Source organism: Hemiscyllium ocellatum, chromosome 39, assembly GCF_020745735.1.
Source record: "Hemiscyllium ocellatum isolate sHemOce1 chromosome 39, sHemOce1.pat.X.cur, whole genome shotgun sequence".
Taxonomy (NCBI): Eukaryota; Metazoa; Chordata; class Chondrichthyes; order Orectolobiformes; family Hemiscylliidae; genus Hemiscyllium; species Hemiscyllium ocellatum.
Window position 1 is genome coordinate 19,676,364 of NC_083439.1, and position 22,945 is coordinate 19,699,308.

Here is a 22,945-nt window from a genome sequence, read left to right on the forward strand (position 1 = left end):
GTCTTGCTGCATGCTGGCACAGACTGCTTCAGGATCTGAGCTGAGATGAATGCTACTTAATATTGTGCAATTATCAATGAACATTCCCGTTTCTAAGGTTGGACAGAATGTCTGTAGTGAATCAGGTGAAGATGGTGGGGTTCAGCACTTTTACTGGGTGGGGGGCCACAGTTCAAATACGGATTACAAAAGTAGGGATACATGACTCCAGTTTGACAGGGCATTAGCAAGATGATATCTGGAGCAATGCATCCAGTTTTGTACTCTTTAATTTAAGAATAGGGATGCAATTGTATTAGAAACAGTTCAGAGGAAATTCACTTGACTCATTTTCGAGATAAAGAGGATCTCTTAAGAGGAAAGTTGCACAATTAGGCCTGTATTCACTGGAGTTTAGTGTCAAAAATAAGCTCTTTATCAGGAATGAAGGGTTTATGCTCGAAAATTCAACTCTCCTGCTGCTCGGACGCTGCCTGACCTGCTGTGCTTTTCTAGCGCCACCCTTTTCAACCCTTTCCAGGTTCTGTAGTCCTCACTTTCTCCTCCATTGGAGTTTAGATGAATGAAAGGTGATCTTGTCAAATATATAAAATGCTAAGGGGATTTAATAGAATGGAAGACTTCCTCTTGGAGGAGAGATTAGAACAAGGGGATACTGTTTAAAAACAAAGTGTCACCCCTGAGGGAAGATATGGGGAATATTTCTTCTTTCAGAACGTCACAAATCTGTGAACTCTCTTCAAATTGGTGGTACCAGAGTCATTGAATATTTTCAAAGTTGAGGCAGATAGATTCTTGATAAACAAGGGAGGGTCAAAGGTTATCAGAGTTAGCTAGGGAAGTGCGTTGTGGCCACAATCACAACAGCCACCATCTTGTGGGATGAAGGAGCAGGTCTGAGGGGCCGAATGGCCTGCTGTTGTTCCTAATTTGCCCAATTGTGACAATACCCAATAAGATCAGAACCCAAACAATTTTAAGGCTTCTGTTGTGACGTGTGAATACAAACAAATGATTTTAACTGATTAAAAGTCTTTGCATCATTAAAATGGAATGATGTTGAGTCTGTCTGTGATTTGTCATTCTTGCAAGCTTTTAGGATTGTTTGCCATTTTGCTCGGATTTCCTCTTAGTCTGTGGTCAACCAATTGTATTTTTGATAGTTGCAGACTCTAATTGCAGATTTCCGCATAGGAATGTGAAGATTCATCAAGTATGAAATATTTTAAGTTCTTCTCTTGACTATTGACCCTTAACCTGATTACCATTGCAATTACCTGGGTCACTGGCTTTGAATGGCTAAGATTTGTACTGAAACTAATCCCAAAAGACAAATTAGCTTCTGGCAAGCTGCTCAGCAAGTGAAACCCACTTTGTTGCTGTATCCTTTAAAATGGCTTCAGCAGCATATTCAATTTCTCTCTTAACATTTGAGTTCACGCTGAGTAGCCAGGATATTGTCCTGCATATCTAATTAATCTCAAGCTTCAGCCTCCAAGCACAATGAATTATGCTGGGCTCCTGCTATCCACTATTCCTATCCAAATGTGTCAGGTTACAATCCTTATCCTTACGAGTGAAGAGATGGTTTATGCAATTACTCCCAGAGTGAAAACTCCAGTATATAAGTAGACTGAATAAAATTAACAATAAAAACAGATAACAGGCAGACATATTTAGCTCCATTTCCTACAAAAGTTAATTAAGAAGGATTTGACAGTAATCCTGGCTCAAGAATACTTGAGTTTAACATGTCAGCATTGTTGGCACAAAAACCTAATTTTGATTTGTACATGAATAGGAGAAGTCTCTCTGATGAGAAGCTCACACTGTTCAAAGCTAAAACAGAAAGCAAATGTATTCTCCTTTTGTGTATATTCAATGTAATTATTAAGATGATTGAGATGGTTGCTTCATGAGCTATGCAGTGAATTTTTAACAAGCTCATTTTCACTCAAAAATCAAGTGAACCAAAACTCCCTATGCAATAGAAAAGGGGAGATTTGGCATTTTCCCTATAATTAATGATGCTCAGTGAAATTGGAGGAAAAAGGAGCTTTGAAAACTGCAAACCCTGAAGATGGGAGTTTGTGAGCGGGCTGTTCAATGTAGCAAACATCTTTATTAAATAAAGTTCTGCCACATCTAGGCTGAACCTAATACTTGGAAAATAAGTTATTCATGGGTAGATTTTGATGGATACCTAACTCTGTTTGCATATACACACACACTTTCTCTGTCTGTCTGTCTGTCTGTCTGTCTGTCTCTCTCTCTCTCTCTCTCTCTCTCTCTCTCTCTCACACACACACACACGCACACACACACACGCCCAAGTTTTTTGTTCGTTAGACTTCATGAATAGAAAGTGTTTAATTTTAGGGTTTTTTAAATTACTGATTGATTTTCTGGAAGAATACATATTATCATTAATATTTATTTGTCACATGTGTTTTGTTAGAGTTGAAAAGTGTGGAGCTGGAAACACGCAGCAGGTCAGGCAGCATCTGAGGAGTAGGAGAGTTGATGTTTTGGGCATAAGCCCTTCATCAGGAATGTGGGGGGGCAAGGGGTGGAAAGATAAATAGCGGGGTGAGAGTGGGTCTGGGGGGGGAAGGGAGCTGGAAACGTGATAGGTGGATGCAAGTGGGGGGTAACTGTGATAGGTCAGTGGGGAGGGTGGTGTGGAGAGATGGGAAGGAAGATAGACAGTTCAGTGTTGTACAGTGATGCCACTGTCCAAAATAAACCAAAACATAGAACACAAAGCCAGAAAAATAAAGAAATAGTGTTCAGCTTTACAGTCCTTCTTGTCCAGTGCTCCATCTTGTATCTGGTGGCTAGTTACGAGTCCCCTTCACTGTGCCACTCTCACTGGAGCAAGTGTCACCATTCTTCAGCTCCACCACTAGGAGTCCTCGCTAGCCCTCACCAATGCAGGCACCACCGATGGCACTGGGAACTGCCCTGATCCAAACTTGACTCCACCATTGCCAGGACTACTGGATTAGTGGTGCTGGAAAAGCACAGCAGTTCAGGCAGCATCCGAGGAGCAGTACAATCGACGTTTCGGGCAAAAGCCCTTCATCAGGTATTCCTGATTGAAGGGCTTATGCCCGAAATGTCAATTTTACTGCTCCTCGGATGCTGCCTGAACTGCTGTGCTTTTCCAGCACCACTAATCCAGAATCTGGTTTCCAGCATCTGCAGCCATTGTGTTTACCATTGCCAGGACTGCGTTTTGGGCCCACCTTGTCCATGCTGCCAATGCCTCTGGGTCTCGTACAGGGCACAAACTCACTTCTGCCGCTGCCTCCATGAATCTGCACTGGACGTAGATGCTGCCAGGAACCCAAACCTGCCTCCATCACAGTGGACATGAATCATAGATTCCCTTCACTGTGGAAACAGGCCATTTGGCCCAACAAGTCCACACCGACCCTCCGAAGAGTAACCCACCCAGACCCATTCCCCTACCCTATTACTCTACATTTCCCAAGTCTAATGCACCTAACCTACACATCCCTGAAAACTATGGGCAATTTAGCAATTTAACATTGCCAATTCAATTAATCTGCATATGTGTGGACTGACCCACGCAGACTCTGGGAGAGTGTGCAAACTCCACACAGACAGTTGCCCAAGGCTGGAATCGAACTTGGGTCCCTGTGGCTGCGAGGTAGCAGTGCTAGCTGCTGAGTCATCGTGCCACCCTAAATTATATAAATGATTTGGATGTGAACATAAGAGTTAGTAAGTTTGCAGGTGACACCAAAATTGAAGGTGTAGTGGACAGCGAAGAAGATTACCTTGGATTACAATGGGATCTTGATAAGATGGGCCAATGGGCTGATGGAGTTTAGTTTAGACAAATGTGAGGTGCTGCATTTTGGAAAGGCAAACCAGGGCAGGACTTATACACTTAATGGTAAGGTCCTGGGAAGTATGGCTGAACAAAGAAACCTTGGAATACAGGTTCATAGCTCCTTGAAAATGGAGTCGCAGGTAGATAGGATAGTGAAGATGATGTTTGGTATGCTTTCCTTCATTGGTCAGAGCATTGAGTACAGGAGTCGGTGCAGAATCACTGGGATCACTCACCGACCGCTGCGAGTCTGCTCTGGGCCCACATTGCCTCCATGCTGGGCTCAACTGCAAATATTCCATATAAACATCTGAATTAGAGGCAGAAATGGGCTGTCCAATCCTTGAAAGTTGTTCTGCTGTTACAGAGCCATAGAGTTGTACAGCAAAGAAACAGACCCCTTTGGCCCGAGTCGTCTGTGCCAACCAGCTATCCTAAATTAACCTAGTCCCATTTGTCAGCGTTTGGCTCATACCCCTCTAAACTCTTCTTATTCATATACCCATCCAGATGCCTTTTAAATGTTGCAATTCTACTCTACTCTACCACTTTCTCTGGCAATTCATTCCATACATGCACCACCCTCTGCATGAAAGAGTTGCCCCTCAGGTCCCTTTTGAATCTTTCCCCTCTCACCCTAAACCTATGCCATCTAATTTTGCACTCTTCCCGCCCCCACCCAGGGAAAAAAGACCTTGGCTGTTTCCCCTATGGATGCTCCTCATGATGTTCAACAAAATCATGGTTGACCCATTTTTGTTCCGAGCTCCACATTGCCATTCACCAGTCTGCGATAACCTTAGATTCTGCTGCTGAAAGAGTATCAATCTATCTCTGCTTTCAAAATATTCAACGACTCCACCTTCACCTCTTTCTGAGGTGAGAGTTCCAAAGTCACTCATCCGTCTGGGGGAAAAGAAATTCCCTCATCTCTATCCTGAGAGGCTGGCCCCCTGATTGTAAACCAGTTTACCCTTGTTCTGGATTCACCCACAAGAAGAAACATCCTCTGCACATCTATGTTGTCAAGACCATTCAGGATCTTACAAACATCAATTAAATCACCCCTCACACTTCTAAACTCAAGTGCAAAAAATTCCAGCCTGTCCAAACTTTCCTGATAAGATTCCGGCTCTTTGCAAATTGAGCAAATCTGCTCTGAATCTCCTCCAGTATGATTTATATCTACCTTAAATAAGGAGATCGAAACTACACACAGTGTTCGTATGTGTTTTGAAAAACACTTGTGTTATACTTTAATATTACACCAGCACAATGGACAAATTTTGTTCTGAATAGTCTAAGCTACTGAAAACACTAAAGGACGTTTTCTAATTTAATTGTTATCATGGTTATGCCCAGGGTCGTTAGAATGTTCTATTGATCATTCCCTTCCATAACACTCATGCAAAAGATTGTTCCAAAGATGTAATGTTAGTTTTGACAATCTGGCTTGGCTGATCTGCCATTTAGGACATGTATTCGTTCTTGTAACTTTCTGTGAATCCTGTAACGTGTAAGCAGGTGTCCAGAGAAATGGAATAATTCAGATGGATATCCTGTCCTGACCTCCTTGTAAAGACTCTGTTCAAGACACTTTTGGGAATAGAGATAAATACAGGCTGCATGAACCATGCTATTGCCTTGCTGAAAGAAAAGAACACTTGAATCAGAAAGAGCTCTTGAGAACTAAATTGCATCCAGGCAAGAGAGAAGGAGAGGCTGAAGGTAGATATGGCACTTTTCACAACCTCTATGTGTCCAAGAGCCATTCACGAACCTTTGAAGCCTGTAGAGACTGTCATGTGGCAGATTGCACAGAGCACATTGGCTTACTGCAGCGATGGCCAGATAACGTGTTTTGGTGATTTTAATTGAGGAATAATGTTGGTCAGGACGCCAGAGAAATCTACTGTGCTCTTCATTGAAACAGTGCCATCGGATCCTGAGAGGACAGACAGGGCCTCTGTTTAATATCAGATCAGACAAACAGGTGTCTGACAACAACACAGCACTTAGCATTGTCCTGGAGCGTCAGCCTTGATATTGTCATCAATTCGGAATGTAGGGCTTATCTGGAAAGGCAAAGCAAGCGACTGAAATCTTTCCGGTCCAAAGCTAGGAATGTAGAAATTACAGACCATAAAATTTGGATAATGTTTCTAACCATATTGTGCCTCATAACCATCAATCAAATACTTACATGTTTGCAGACAGACAGAATAAATGCTCTCCCTTAAATGTTTCACAGACATGTAAATGTGACTCATCTGTGTAAGACAAGAACAAACTATTTGCCACAAGAGGGTGTGGACAGAGTTGGTTTTGTGGTCCAGCTTTCTGAGTGTGTTTAACCACATACTTGTTTCTGTCTCAAAAAATCAGCATTTGAAATGTTTTTGTTTGGGTACAGGCCCGTTGTGTGGAGATGAATGACCATTTTTTTCTGCCCAGTAGTGGGAGGTTCCAACCAAAGGCTGTAGTTACTTTTGTCTTTTACCATGTAGCAACCAGCCAATGAGGGAAGGTCTCTTGGTGGGCTGTCTGTAATTGTTGGAACCCTCAGCAGTCCACTTAGGGTGAAATAACAGAAGTCCCACAGTTTACGTGGACAGCGTTGAGCACATCTGCTGTTGAAAATGCTGAACATATTCAGCTGGCTGTGGAGAGAGAGAAAAATGGTCAACAGTTTGGGCTTGATTATGTTTCCTCAGAACTGCAAGAAATTGGAGATGAACAGGTTTCTAGCAAGTGTAAGGGGAAGAAAGAAGGCAGAGACAAAAGAACAAAAAGGCTAGTTCTATGTCGAGCAAGAGGGCCAAAGAAATTAAATGCGGAAAGAGATTAAATAGAGTCACATAATCGTAGAGATGTACAGCATGGAAACAGACCCTTCAGTCCAACTCGCCCATGCTGACCAGATATCCCAACCCAATCTAGCCCCACCTGCCTGCACCTGGTCCATATCCCTCCAAACCCTTCCTATTCAAACGTCCATCCAGATGCCTTTTAAATGTTGCTATTGTACTAGCCTCCGCCGCTTCCTCTGGCAGTTCATTCCATACATACACCACCTTCTGTGTGAAAAAGGTGCCCCTTAGGTCTCTTTTATATATTTCCCCTCTCACCCTAAACCTATGCAATCTAGTTCTGAACTCCCCCACCACAGGGAAAAGACTTTGTCTATTTATCCTATCCGTGCCCCTCATGATTTGATAAACCTCTATAAGGTCACCCCTTAGCCTCTGACGAATGCGGCAAGAAAAAAATGGGATAATAATGGGACTATAAGAGAACTTTTTTAAAATTTATTTACTCATGGGACATGGGCATCATTGGCTGGCCAGCGTTTATTGCCCATCCCCAGTTGCCCTTGAGAAGGTAATGTTAAGCTGCCTTCTCGAACTGCTGCAGTCCACATGCTGTAGTTTGTCCCACAATGCTCTTAGGGAGAGAATTCCATTGCTTTGACCCAGTGATACTAAAGGGATGGTGTTATATTTCCAAGTCAAGATGGTGAGTGGCTTGGTGGTGAACTTGCAGGTGGTGTTCCCACGTATCTGCTGCCCCTGTCCTTCGAGATGTTTTGGAAGGCATTGTCTTAGGATTTTTGGTGAATTTCTGCAGTGCATCTTGTCAGTAGTGCACTCTGCTGCTACTGAACACCAATAGTTGAAGGAGTGAATGTTTGTGGATGTGATATTAATCAATTGGACTGCTTTGTCCTGGATGATGTCAAGCTTCTTGTTTATTGTTGGAGCTGCACTCATCCAGGGAAGTGGGGAGTATTCCATCGCATTGCTGGCTTGTGCCTTGTGGGTGATGGACAGATTTTGGGGAGTCAGGAGGTGAATTATTCACTGCAGTATTCCTAGACTCTGACAGGCTCTTGTTGGCACTGTGTTTATGGGCAAGTCCACTTGAGATTTTGGTCAATGGTAATCCCCAGGATGTTGTTAGTGGAAGATTCAATCCTGGTAACACCACTGGTTGTGAAGGGGCAGTGGTTAGATTATCTCTGACTCCAGATGGTCACAGACTGGCATTTGTATGCGGCAAATGTTACTTGCCACCTGTCAGCCTAAGCCTGGGTATTGCCAAGATCTTGTTGCATTTGAATATGGACTGCTTCGTATCTGAAGAGTTGTGAATGGTACTAAACATTGTGCAATCATTGGCAAACATCCCCATTTCTGAGCTTATGACGGAGGGAAGGTCATTGATGAAGCAGCTGAAGATGTTTGGGCCTGGGACACTATCCTGAGGAGCTCCTGCAGGGGTGTTCTCAAACAAAGATGACTGACCTCTAATAACCACAACCATCTTCCTATGTGTCAGATATTACTCCAACCAGCAGGTAGTTTTCCCCCAATACCCATTGATTCCAGTTTTGCTGAGGCTCCTTGATGCCATTCTTAGTTGAATGCTGCCTTGACGTCAAGGGCTGTCATTCTCCCTCACCTTTGGAATTCAGCTCTTTTTGTCCATGTTTAAACCAAGGCGAGAATGACCTCAGGAGCTGAGTGGCCCTGGCAGAACTCAAAGTGGGGCTAGTGAACAAGGTGATGCTGAGCAGTACTGGTTGATAGAACTGTAGATGACAGCTTCCATCATTTTAATGGTGAGGAAATGTAAAATCATAGAATGGGTTCAATACAGAGGAAGACCATTCCCCCTGTTGTGTTGGTCTTGGCAAGTGTATCTCAGCTGTCCCACTCCCCCTTGCTTTCCCCATAAATCTCCAAATTTCCTTTTGGAAGCCACAATTGAATCTTCCCCTGCCACACTCACTCGCTGGTTGTGCATTCCAAGGTCTTCCCACTCGCTGCATTATTCATCTTTTCCTCGTGTCATGTCTGAGTTGTGTTGCCAATCAGCTTAAATTGATAATAGAATCACAGAATTCCTACCATACAGAAGCATTTGGCCCATCGAGTCCACACTGACCCTCAGAAGAGCATCCTACCTAGATTCAATCCCCTATTCTAACCCTGGAACCCCTGCAAAGCTCATGGCTATCCCTGCGCAGCCCTGGACCCTTTAGTCAATCCAACGAACCTGTACATCTTTGGACTGATGCTCTCAGATTCTCAATCATTGTGCCATTGGCAACAGTTTACTGGCTCCAACTGCCTGAAGAAAGATAGGAGGTGTGGTTCTGATCTGAAACTGTCGGACTCGATGTTGAATCTGACAGGACACGCAACAGCAGCTCATCTTTCATTAATGTCTGATCAAGCACATAGTTGTATTGAGTCAGCACAATTCTTTTTATTTTTCACTCACTTGCCACTTCACCATCTGGCATCAGGAAGCTTGCCAAACCTTGACTGAAGAAATTCATAAATCTTGGAAAGTGACAGAGAAAGAAAATAAATTTGTTCCTGATGAAAGTGGTCTGTCGATCAGTTGGAAAAGAAGCCGACCAATTCATTGTATTGAATTCGCTCAGCACGGTTGCATAATTCATCGCAAACCTTTACCTTGGAGTTTAGTTTTTAATTAATTCAGGAGTATATTATTTGCAAAAGGAAGACAAAAATATCAGTCATTTCAAGCAGCAAATAACATGCAATTATTTGTATTTAAATGAACATCTTGAACCTGTTAAATCAGAGGTGTCCAATGATCACAATATTCTGCACAGAATGAGATCACTCTGCCTATTGTCCCCATGCTGGTTTCTTGAAAGAAACTAAATAATTGGTCTCATTTCCTGGATCTTTCTCCCGGCACTGTGCTTGTTTGTTTCATTTTATGTCAAGAATGTATGCAGTTCCTTTTTGAAAGTTGATTTTGACTCTAAAAGAAAGACATGCATTTTTATAGCACCAGGTATCTCAAAGCCAATCAAGTGCTATTTGAAGTGAAGTCATTGTAGTAATGTAGGAAACACGTAAACCAAATTGGATTCAGCAGACTCCAAATCGCAACATGATAATAAGCAGCTAATCTTTTTTTTGTAATGCTGAGTGGGAATAAATATTGTCCAGGGATAAATGTTCTTTGTTGTTTTTCAAAATAGTGCCAGAGCGTCTTTTACATTCAACTGAGCAAGTGGATGGAGCTTCAGTTCAACAACTCAAGGATGGTATTGTTAATAGTGCAGTGTACCTCCAACAGCATAATGTATTGCACTGCAGTGTCAACTTAGCTTTTTTTTCCAGACCTGAATTACAAGACATTGTAATCCTGGGCTGGATATGATACCAAATGAGCCACAGTTGACTCCTTCTGAGTGTGGTTCAACACACTTTCAGGCAATACCTTTCATATCACCAATGCTCCCCCTAAACCGCTCTTGAGTTTCCACACTTGGCGATCAGCATTGTTCCCACCATTTACTTCCAGCTTCAGCCATGCACGGACCTCAGAGGTCACAGGTATAAAGAAAATATGAGGAAATGTAGCACATCACTGTAACTGACAGCAAAAAAAATTCTAGTCGTCACTAAGGCTGGAAGGTTTAAGTTAGAAGGAAAGACTGGACAGTCTGGGACCTTCTTCCCAAGAGCATCGGAGGCTAAGGTGTGACTTTATCGATGTTTATAAAATCACAAGGGGCATGGATAGGGTGAACAACTAAGGTTTTTTTTTCTCCATGGTAGTGGAATCCAAAACTAGAGGGCATAGGTTTAGGGTGGGAGGAGAGAGATTTAAAAGGGACCTAAGGGGCAATCTTTTCACACTGAGGGTGGTGCGTGTATGGAATGAGCTGCCAGAGGAAGTGTTAGAGGTGAGTAAAATTATGACACTTAAAAAAACATTGGACACATATGTGGGTAGGAAAGATTGAGAGAGATATAGGTCATACGCAGGCAAATGGGACTATCTTGGATGAGGAAACCTGGTTGGTATGGACGAGTTCAACTGAAGAGTCTGTTTCCATGCTGACTTTCCTTCCCCTCCCCTCCTGTTCTTTTTGCCAGCAATCTTAAATTTGGATCTTCTGGTTACCTACGTCCTGTCAATACAATGTGTATCTTTTAATTTGCTATATTGAAACATCACGTAATTCAAAACCACTATTCAATAATATTGATCTTCAATAGTATTTAAGAAGTCATGTATGTTGAGCTGTTATTTTCATCAAAAACGTGCTAAATTACCAACAGAAACTCAGTGCTGTTTGGATGTTTCTAGTTTGCATTTTGGTCAGTCCAATCTGACTATTATTTGCAGTATTCATTCAAGAAGAACTAGTATTTGGATCAATTTTCAAAAGGAGCAGTTTTCAGGAACCTAGGTATCCAGGTGTTACTTGGACCTGCATTTGAATAATTGCAAACACAACTGAATACAACTTACAAAAGAAAGAAAAGTTCCCTTCAGCTAGTGCAAGCAGGCAGAACTGGAAGAGTCCAAGACTAATGGGTGCCTCTAAGGGAAATGGTCTATTCAAAAAGCCATAACAATGACTCATGCAAGCGGTGAACCATTGTATTCGTGCAGTAAGGACAATTCTTCTGAAATTAATTTGTATCGTTTGGGTAAATTGAGGGAACTTTACACTACAGCTAGTTGCATTATTTTAGACCTTTGTATGTGTGATAGCTTACTATCACCTTCTCAAGAGCAACCAGGGACTGGCAATAAATCCTGAGCCTTTCAACCATGTCCTGTGAGTGAATAAAAACTATCTTAATGTTCGAAAAAAGTGTGTTTTGTTTCATATGTAACATTGATATTATAAAATTCATCGAAGAGATCCATGTTGCTGAATCACTTTGTGGACTTTAATTATAAAAATATCCTCTCATTTTTATTTTCCTACTTAAATGAGAAGGTAAAGAATGAGTCGCAAAGAGGATAATTCTGTAAATTGCAGTTGGGTGGGTGATTTATTTAGTGAGTTAAATACTGGCTTTCTGCCAATATTGCTGGATTGTTGTCAAACTGGAGAGAGATCTGTGAAATGCATGAAGCAAATATGGTTTGATCGGGCCAGCTGACTGCACCATGAGAGCTGCTGCTCTCAATGCAGGTTACTTCCACCACCTCTTTAAAGGTAGGAAACTACATAGAATCCCTACAGTGTGAAAGCAGGCCATTTCATCCCTTGACTCCACGCCAACCCTCCGAGGAGCATCCCACCCAGACCCATCCCCCTATCCTGTTTTTCCCATGGCTAATCCACTCAGCCTATACACTTTGTGGGAGGAAACGGGAACATCCTGTGGAATCCCATGCAGACATGGAGAGAATGTGCAAACTCCACACGGACAGTCACCTGAAGTTGGAATTGAACCTACTGTTGAAAGGCAGCACCGTTAACCACTGTGCCACTGTTCAGGACCAGCTTTCTTTCAAGAAGATGGAAAACACTTCTATGTTTAACTAGGGGAGTTCTTTGCAGTTAACAAGATTTGGTTGATAGTGTATTAGAAACCAGTGCCAGGTTACATTGACATTTACCGGAACATTTAGGAGGATTAAATATTTGGTCCCACTCTTTCCAGAACCTAAGCTGTTCTGCCCACAAGTCCCCATGTCGCCGTCACAATGGGTGGGGTTCACACCAGACTTCAGAATTAACCCTTTCAGACTCGAGTGCAACAGCAGATAACAGTTTCCAGATTACTTCCATTTTTTTTAGTGTTTGTGTGTGTGTTTAAGTATTGAACGAATCACCTTGTATTGACTTCCTTTTGCTGTGCCAGGGGAAATCATTTGCGAGCCTCCAAATAATAAATTGGACAAATTCACTGGGACACTATTTTGGAACGATAAGAAGTATTCCCTAGATAATGAAAAGATGCTGCTTCGAGGCTGTGTGCTGCGGAACACGGAGTGGTGCTTTGGCCTGGTAATCTTTGCAGGTAAATCACAGATCAGTGCAGAATGGATCATTAAGAAACATTCTGATAGCCCAATTTTCCTTTTTTTTTAAATAAAAAGGACCTTTTAATGTCCTCTGCATCCTTGGAATGTCCCAAAGTGCTTTACGGGCAGTTAAGCGTTTTTGAAGTCTTGCCATTTTTATGTAAGACAGTAAATGCAGCAAGCTTCCACAAATGATGCGATAGTAACCAGATGATCTGAATCACAAAATCCCTACAGTGTGAATTTGACCCATTGAGTCCACACCGACCCTCCGAAAAACGTCCCACCTAGACCCACCCCCGCTATCCTATCCATGTCACCCTGCATTTTCCTATGGCTATCCCACCTAGCCTGCACATCCCTGGACATTATGGGGCAATTTTGCATGGCCAACCCACCTAATCTACACATCTTTGGACTGTGGGAGGAAACCAGAGCATCCGGAGGAAACCCACAGTGACACTGGGAGAATGTGCAAACTGCTGAGGTGATGTTGTTTAAGTGATAAATACTGGCCAGAATGTTTGGGGTAAATCCTACACTTCTTTGAATAGAACCCAGGGAATCCTTTATGCCTACTTAAGTCATTTAGGGTCTTGGTTTAAATTCACATCCATGGCAAAGCAAGTCAAACACCTAGCACTTCCCTCATTATTGGAGTAATTGTATATGTTTAAAGCTGGTGTGGGACTTGAACCCATAGACAGCAGTGACATCCGTTGAGCCAAGCTGATATCTAGTACCTAATGATTTGATTCAGTATTATGTATAACAGACCTTCACCTTTACGTTTTAGGGCCTGATACCAAGCTAATGCAGAACAGTGGCCGAACCAAATTCAAACGAACGAGTATAGACCGACTGATGAATACTTTGGTACTATGGGTAAGTGAATGTGTTTACCTGGTCATCTAGGGTTACAGACTATATTGCAGATTGGAAATAGGATTTTTTAAAGTTTAATTTTTCATGAGATGTGGGCATCGCTGGTAAGACCAGCATTTGGTGTCCATCTCTAATTGTCCTTGAACTGGATGGCTTCAGTTCAGAGAGCAGTCAAACACATGAATGTGGCTGTGCTGTCTCATGTAGGACAGACCAGGGAAGACCCTGAAGAACATTAGTGAACCTGTTCTAATGAATGCTGGTTTCATGTTTGTCATTACTGAGACCAGCTTTGTGATGTATGAATTGAATTTTAAATTCCACCAAAAGTTCTCGTGGAATATGAATTCATAACATCTAAAGAATCAGCCAGTTTGTTGCATTATTAGTCCATTGACATTACCACTACACGCTATTTTGTATGGATTATTTAGAGTCATGTGGAGTGTGTATGATTTCCATTATTTATGAGTTTGGATCTGCAATAAGGTAATACATCTTTACAGGCATTACAACTACCTTCTCCTAGTCGTTACGAGAAATGCTGAGGAACTCTATCAATCATCACTGTAATTGAAATTGAGTCCACAAACACTTACAACATACAGTATATTGAAATGTTAAAGTAAATGACATGGATTTGTTAAAGAGATGGGGATGGTTGGATAGGGATGAGGAAAGAAAGGAATGGAGTAACTGCTGATAGGGTTAGAGAAAGAGAGGTGCGTGGATGCTCCTGTGGAGGATAGAACAAGTGGGCTAAATGGCCTGCTTTCTGTGGCAATCTCAACATAATTCAAAGAAACAAAGAACTGCAGATGCTGGACCAAAAACAGAAATTGCTGGAGAAACTCAGCAGGTCTGGCAACATCTGTGGACAGAAAGCAGAATCAACATTTCAAGTCTAGTGACTTGTCTTCAGAACTGACTTTAGCTAGGAAAAGGCAGTATTTATACTGAAGACAGGGGAGTGGGGGTGGGTGTAGATAACAATGGGCGGAGATGTGATCCAGAGACACAGAAGACCAGTTGGCAGACAAAGGGTTGGATAATGGTCAGATATAATTCAATGTAAATCAACTTTTGTAATGGTAAGTAAAGCAATAGTTTTATATAATGATGAAAGAGCCCTGCCGTGTTGTTTGAGTATATTTTGCTTTTCTGATGTATCCTTCTTTCCTGTTATCTTCTTGGTCAGGGATGGTGTGATGATCCCACATATAGACAGCATTCAGCACAGCTAATGGTAGGGGAGTCAACACTGTTGCAAGACTGAGTTTCCCGCGTTTAAAGTTTAAAGTTTCTGCTATGCAAATACTGGGGAATACAACACAATACTCTTTTCTGAGTTAACTGTGATTCTCTCTTCAGATCTTTGGCTTTCTTGTGTGTATGGGAATCATTCTGGGAATTGGAAATTCCATCTGGGAAAGTGAAGTTGGATACCATTTTCATATCTACCTGCCCTGGAACAAGTGGATGAACAATGCGATTTTTTCGGGATTTCTAAGTTTCTGGTCATACATAATTATCCTGAACACAGTTGTGCCGATCTCACTGTATGTCAGGTGAGCCATTGTTCACAGTGAATCCTCTGTGGGGATGATAAATAGAGACTTTCTCTCATGCCTTTGCTTTCAACATTCAATTTTATTATTTAATGTTAATTCCAGGGAATATTCATGCATTTATCAGTCTGGCAAATCCACGTTAGATTAGATGAGATTCACTACAGTGTGGAAACAGACCCTTCGGCCAAACGAGCCCGAAGAGCAACCCAACCTGATCCATTCCCCTACATTCACGCCTGACTAATGCACCTAACACTACGGGCAATGTAGCATGGCCAATTCACCTAACCTGCACATTTTTGGACTGTGGGAGGAAACCAGAACACCCAGAGGAAGCCCACGCAGACTCGGGGAGAATGTGCAAACTCCACACAGACAGTTGCCTGAGGTGGGAATTGAACCTGGGTCCCTCGCGCTGTGAGGCAGCAGTGCGAACCACTGAGCCACCGTGTGCTCATCAGTTTGAAAATGCGCTGATTAGAAGTATTGATTCAGGGATTCCTAGGTCCTAGGAGGGTTGTGTCTGATGGATTAGCCTCTCTGCTCAAGGTCCAATTACTGGATTGTGAGAGAAGATCCCTCTATAGTTTGATAAATCCACAACGTACAAGACACCGTCAGGAAGCAATGGGGATTTTGTTTTTAAAGTGTGTGAAGTTTCTGTCTGGACCTGTGAGGGATTCACCCCAAAATCTTTTTAAGGTTAGCACATGTGCAAATTTCCTCCAACAAACAGCTGGAATCCCTTTAAGAATGGTAGTTAAATATAACAGAGTGTGACACTGAGGGCGAAATTTTCTGATTTTTCTTCAAAGTATGGTGGCAGGCACCATACTCCTTACACCAGCACCAACACCTATCGATGTGGTCAGCCAGTAGGCGGTTCAGCACTTCACTTCCTGGGAGAGTGATGTCCCACTCCACCTGAAGCCAATCAGGGGACAGCACTGCTCTGAATAGTAGTGCCATGCCAGAGGCTGAAGTTACTAGTTGCATAGCAACACTAATGTTCTGGAGCAGCAGGAAAAGTAAGTGACTTTCCAGGGTTTGGCTTGTGGAGAGGGGGTTAGAGGCAAGGCCATGAGGGTGGCTTTCAACAGCCTCCCCATGGTTTCCATTAGTGCCCCAAATTATACCCAGATTGAGGCTCTTGGTTGTCTGAAGAGACCCTTGATTGATCATTGTTTGACTACTAAAGCATGTCAATTGCTGATAGGTCAGGACAGTTGATGATGAGACTTTCCTGACCAGAACTGAAATTTGGAAATGGCAGCGAAGCAGCAGGTATCTCCCCGATGCCAATCTGACTGATTATCACGGATTCTTAGAAGGGAAAGATTCTGCAAAGTGTAATGTAATGGACAAGAAATGCGTGTGCATATTAATTACATGCCAATATGTGAATAGCCCTATTAAGATGCATAAAAAGAATGAAAGAATGACTTGCATTTACATAGCACGGATTATGAACACCAGACATCTAAAAGTTCTCTGCAGTGGAATATCTTTGAAGTGCAGCCACTGTTATCACACAGGAAACATGGTAACCAATTTACCCACAGCTAACTCTCACCAACAACATGGTGATAATGACCAGGTAATCTCTTTCTCTGTGAGAACATTACAGGGATAAATATTGGCTAAGGCACAGAAAAAAATCACCTGATGTCCTTGGGGGAAAAAAGAGCATGTTTATTTCATTTGGTTACCTCTTTGATATTGTTTCCTCAAAGGAAACTGAGAAGAGCATATCCATCATACCTACCATCTCAACGTGCTGGCATAGGGAACCTTATTTATAATCTGTGACTTTTGATTTTCTTTTGTAGTTGACTTAGAAGATTCCTCTTACTGTTATTTTCATGGTGATTTTAAGGAGGAAGACTTTCTTCCTTGCATTGTCCAGTTTTGATGTTGAGTTTGGTTTTCGACAGTTGCATGTTGCAATATTTGTTATTTTAGTTTTTGTAATCCCAATTTCTTTTTCATTTTGTGTTTGTTGAAGTGTTGAGGTCATTCGACTTGGGCATAGTTACTTCATCAACTGGGACCGAAGGATGTATTATGCCAAGAAAAACACATCAGCTGAGGCACGAACCACAACACTCAATGAAGAGCTGGGGCAAATAGAGTACATATTTTCTGACAAAACAGGAACTCTTACGCAGAACATAATGATTTTCAACAAATGCTCAATTAATGGGAAAGCTTATGGTAAGTTTCAATAGTTTTTTTTAAATAACTTGCACTTTGCATCTATAATGGCAATTGTCATGATGTGTTCCTTGTTAAGAGATTCTACTTCCTCCCTCCAATCCAGCCATAAAATTCACCAGTGATATTCATGCTTCCTTTTTAAATTATTGATATATTAAGTGGAAGTCCTCAAATGAAGGTGAAAAAAAAAACAATTGCTGGGGTTCATAGCAGGTCAGGCAGCATCTGTGGAGAGAGAGGGAGCAAGCTAGCGTTTCGAGTCTAGATGACTCTTCATCAAAATAGACGTGAAGTGTGGAGGGGGGCAGCTTTTATACTATTGTTGGGGGAGTGTAGATTGCTGGGGGAGAAGTGACAGTTCAGATTCAGGATTGGAATGTGAGAATGTAAGTCAAGATGTTTTCTTTACTGTACCTTCCCAGTTCTGTCACTACTCACAAAGGATGCTCCCCCAAGTGACCACAGCAGGTAATAGTGGGTCACACAAATGAAGGTAAAAATGACACAACACCAGGTTCTAGACCAACAGGTTTATTTGGAAGCACTAGCTTTCGGAGCGCTGCTCCTTCATCAGGTGGTTGACAATTATAAGACACAGAATTTATAGCAAAATTTACAGTGTGATGTAACTGAAATTATACATTGAAAAATACCTTGATTATTTGTTAAATCTCTCATCTGTTAGAATGACCATGTTAGTTTCACTTCTTTCATATGTAAATCGCAAAATGTTTTTAAAAATTTACACACTCAGATTAACTTTAACAATTGGTGTCAGCCCAGATAATGTGTTGAAGGTGTTATTCCCCTGTGTGCTGCTGTCTGTGCCATAATGTTTAGACTGATTCTAATCAAAAAATGAATTAACAGAATCTTACATAGATTCATGCAGTTTTTGAGCAAAGTACAATGTTACTCTGCAAGTACAAATTCACCTCACAAACGTATATGTGTATGTGTGCATGTGGGTTTTGTGTGTGTTGGGGTAGAGATGATTTTTAACTTTGTACATCCCAGTCCAACACCGGCATCTCCAAATCACACAAATGAAAACCTTCAAACTGATTCAAAGACTTGAAACTCAAGAAAATGATGATTGGAACAGTGCAGGACATGACAATGATAATTCGCATTGAATGCTTGAAGCACATAGTGCTTCCTTGTAGGTAACCCTTTCAGAGTTACCTCCATTGTTAAAGATAAATGATATTAATATATCATGATAGACAATGCTATTTGTTTTATTAGTTTATTGTTTTAATTCTGTTTACATTGCATACCAATATGCAAACATAATATATTTTTATACAGTATATGTTTATGAGGAGAATTGATTCAATTGTCATGTCAATGAGTCTCACGTGAATTTCCAACTGGGAAGGGTACAGCCAGGTTCTGCCTTTTATCAGCATTCATGATGCCACACTCACAGCCTGGATTACTAATTCAGATTCAGAAAGTACCTGAAGGTCACCAATACCAATTCTGATCAGCACAGACTGAGGTTGAATCTTGATCCTTTCTAGCCTTTATAGTGCAGCGACAGATACTCTCCCTCCAAATCTTCTGGGGAGCCATGCTATTTGTAAGATTTGACTACTCGATAAACCATAGTAGAAATTATTTTGCATATGAATTGGTGACATGTTAGTGGTTCAGGTCATTTAGTTATTTGGGCATACGCATTTTTAAATAGTCTTTAGTAGCGTATCTGTGCTAATAGAAATAGTCAGATTTGGGAACAAATATGGTTTTGACTGCCACAATTAAAATGTTGCCCCTACAGCCATCTATCTACAAGAAATAGAACAGCCTTAATCCCAAGCGAATCTTGATTAAGAACAATCCATATAGTCAGCATGAACCATTAGCTAATGTCCTTAAATCTGACTGAAATATTAAAATGCCCTCCAAACTCTCAATTTTTTTTAAATTCACAATTAAATAAAATGTAGAGTTATTTTTTCAAAATTGATGCAGTCTGGAAAATGTACGGATTGGCTGTTTTTCCCTTTGAGGGAACTCATGATTTTTATTTTGGAATTCTCCTAGCGCAAAGCAAATTATTTACCATCCTCAAGACATGAGTAAGACAAAAAGCCTGGTATCAATCCTGAGTGACAGCTGGTTGTGTTGGTGGACTGATACGGGAGAGGTTTCCCAGCAGTGAGATTGCATCAGGATCTCTCCTGGAGCAGTTCTGGATTATGACTCTGCTTAGCATCCCATTCCATCCCCAAACACCCCACCTTCAAACTCATCTCCTGCCATTTCCGGTGGGCCACTCCTGTCTCAGCTGTGCCAGCATATGCCTGTTAAATGTACATTCATTGCCCGCCAAAGAATTTCAATCGGCTCACTCACAACCGGGTTGCCCAGTGCGGCCCGTGCTCTTGGTAAATTGAAGTGGGGGCAGGGGTGGATGGGCAGGAAACCCATATATATTGGGTCTCTCCCCCTCTGCCAAACACCAAGCAGGGGAGCGTAAAATCAAAAAAACCCCAGAAATTCCTGGAAGAGCTCAGCAGATCTGGTAACATCTGTGGACAGAAACCAGAGTTAACGTTTCGGGTTGAGTGACCCTTCCTCATTGTTAAATCCAACCATGTGTGTATGCGTAAGGATGATGTTGTCAATGTGAGGCTGACAATCTGACCTGTTTCTCTGCATTCCACCTTTACAGACTGTTAGAATGTTAGTCTTCTCACTTAACTCCCAGATTTCACAGATTACTGTCTAAAGAAATGTATTGTTTTTTTTCCCCCTCTAAATGATGAATGGTAATTCTTAATGATTTTCTACATTTCTTCTTTAGGAGATGCTTATGATGAACTGGGACATAAAATTGAAATATCTGAGGTAGGGACACTATAATGAAGGTGTCTGAACTTAAGTGATCACTAGACTTTTACAGATCTGTTTAAACATGTGAGGTACAACAGTGACATTGTGTTGAAAAACAATTTTCACATAGCCAGCTTTTGTTCAAGCTATGATCTGAGTTGAAACCTTATTTCATATCCAAATCTATCCACACCAGACCTCAACCCAAAGGTCTCTGCTTAAGTCTAACATCAGCTTTATAATTCCAAAATTTCATCCCTGCATTAACTGAGATATTTTTGTCAGCTTTAGGCTCACCCTGATCTAACACACCACACTAACCCTGAGGACCTGAATTTATCTAGTTGATTATGTTAGAATAAATGATTCCTTTGTCAGTATAGATTTATATTCCCTACATATGATTATACAGACCTGAATTAATGGATACTGCAAGCTTATTTATCCTGTCCACATTTCGACCACACCAAGTCACAAATTCCCAGATTTTAATTTGTGCTAATTGATCCTTGTATCTCTCTTTATGGCCAGGATATGTTTGTATAAACTCAGTGTTCATTAGCTTGTGTGTTATGGCTGCCACTTCAAAATCAAATCTGTTACTTTATTAAATCAAACTCCAAACTTTCCTTTATTTTAGGCTATGCTGTTCTGTCCCCTCCCTTTCCTGTCACCAAATGGTACCACCATTCCTTTCTCCCCGTTTGGATACTTGGCCTCTATTGATAGTCATTGTCATAGCAAAGGATGAAGCTTATAAATTTATTTTTCCTTAACTACTCATTAAATTGCATATTGAAATGATTGACTGACTCATAAGCAACAAGTTCCTGCTCTCTGAAGAGTTCATTCTCACATCCCACTATATCTCTTGCTTAAAACTAAACATCTGTGTCCATTTATTGTCTCATCACCTATTGGGAGCAGCGTTTTGAGTTTGTCTGCTTTATCAAGCTTGCCATAATCAAATGTTTCCTTGTTCTCTTGCATCAAAGCAGATTAATGCTACTTCAATCTAACCCTTGTATCTACATTTGTTCATTGTGATAAATCACATCTGTCCTAAACTGTAGTGATAAAGACTGCCTGTACCACTTCAGAGCTTCATAAAGATTTAGCATTACTTTTGTACTCAGTGCCCCTATTTATGAAGTTCATGATCTCGCAGACTTTATTGACCACTCGGTCAAGATCTGAAAGATTTGCACACCTGACCTCTGAGTCCCTGTGTCCCTGTATACTCTTAGCACAGTGACATTAAGGCATCTATTTTGTTAAAATGCATCACCTCGCACTTCTCCGTATTGAATTCCATTTGTCACCAGTTTACCCATTCAATTAGGATATCTATATCCTGTTGCAGTTGATGTATACCATCCTCACTGTTGCCACACTTGTAAGTTTGTTACCATCCACAGGCTCTGAAATTTTGTTGTTTTTTGTTGGAATATACAAGACATGAATATATATCTAAAACAGCAGTAGCCCTAGGACTTAGCCTTGGTGACCACTGCTGTCTATCACTTTCCTATCCTATCTGTGCTTCTTTCTGATGAAGCAAAAATTCTTTAATCTGATAGGTGAAGGAGAAAGACTGTTGTCCTATTCCCCCAGGCCCCAGAACCCTGTAGAGGAGACTGGAATACAATTCCAAACTCAGCAGGTTCCAGCTTCTTTAAAATATGCTGACCGTTACATCAGGGAGGAGAAAGTGAGGACTGCAGATGCTGGAGACCAGAGTCAAGGGTGTGGTGCTGGAAAATCCGAGGAGCAGAAGAATCGACATTCTGGGCATAAGCCCTTCATCAGGACCACTATGTCAATGTGCATTTTGTTGGGACAGGAAATAAATACTCTTTCTTAGTGATAGGTGTTGTATGAGGGAACCTCCTGGGATGAAAAGCTTCCTGGGCTGAATGGGTTACATCCTGGGATAATAAAGAAGCAGCTACAGAGATGATAGGTGGGTTGGTTGTGATCTTCCAAGAATTTCTAAAATCTGGCAAATATCGAGGGATTGGAAAACTGCGAATGTAACACCCTTATTCAAAAAGGGAAGGACACATGTAATATAGGCCAGTCAGCAAACGCCCATCATTGGGAAAATATTAGAGTCTATCATAAAGGATGTTTTAGCAAAATGTATGGCAATGCATCATATAACGAAACAGCATGGCTTTATGAAGGGGAAATCGTGTCTGACAAATTTATTAGAGTTCCATGAGGTGACAAGCAAGATAAAGGGGAACCATTAGATATAACATGGTTGGGTTTCCAAATGGCATTTGTTAGGGTACCACGTGTTAGGCTGCTGACTAAGAGCCCATGGAATGGAGGGCAAGCACTTGGCAGATGGAATATAATGAGGGAAAAATGAGAGGTTATGCACTTTCACAGAAAGACTGAAGGAGCTGAATGTTACTCAAATCGATAAAGACTGCAGAAAGCTACAGAGAGATCTGGGGTCCTTGTGCATAAGTCATGAAAAGCTAGTGTACAACTTCAGCAGGTAGTAGGGAAGCCAAATGGAATGTCGCCTTTGTTTCAAAGGGAAAGGAAAATAAAAACAGGGAGGTATCGCTTAAACTATACAAGCCACTAATTAGATCACACTGAGAATATTGTGAACAGATTTCATCCCCCTGCCTACGAAAAGATATACTGGCGTTGGAGGCATTCCAGAGAAGGTTCCTATTGTGAGACTGTTTTATGAGGAGAACTTTTGTAGATTGTGTAGGCCTGT

General features: G+C 41.4%; 1 protein-coding gene across 2 annotated transcripts in view; it reads left to right on the forward strand.

Annotated features, from left to right (window-relative positions):
- The window catches only part of atp8b4 (ATPase phospholipid transporting 8B4), a 258,094-nt gene that overhangs the window by 157,923 nt on the left and 77,226 nt on the right, over positions 1-22,945 (forward strand). For both annotated transcript variants that reach the window (XM_060853370.1, XM_060853371.1), the window contains exons 11-15: positions 12,523-12,681; positions 13,482-13,570; positions 14,942-15,138; positions 17,147-17,355; positions 20,174-20,217. In XM_060853370.1, coding sequence (XP_060709353.1) covers positions 12,523-12,681; positions 13,482-13,570; positions 14,942-15,138; positions 17,147-17,355; positions 20,174-20,217 — 698 coding nt within the window. The remainder of the gene's footprint in view (positions 1-12,522; positions 12,682-13,481; positions 13,571-14,941; positions 15,139-17,146; positions 17,356-20,173; positions 20,218-22,945) is intronic.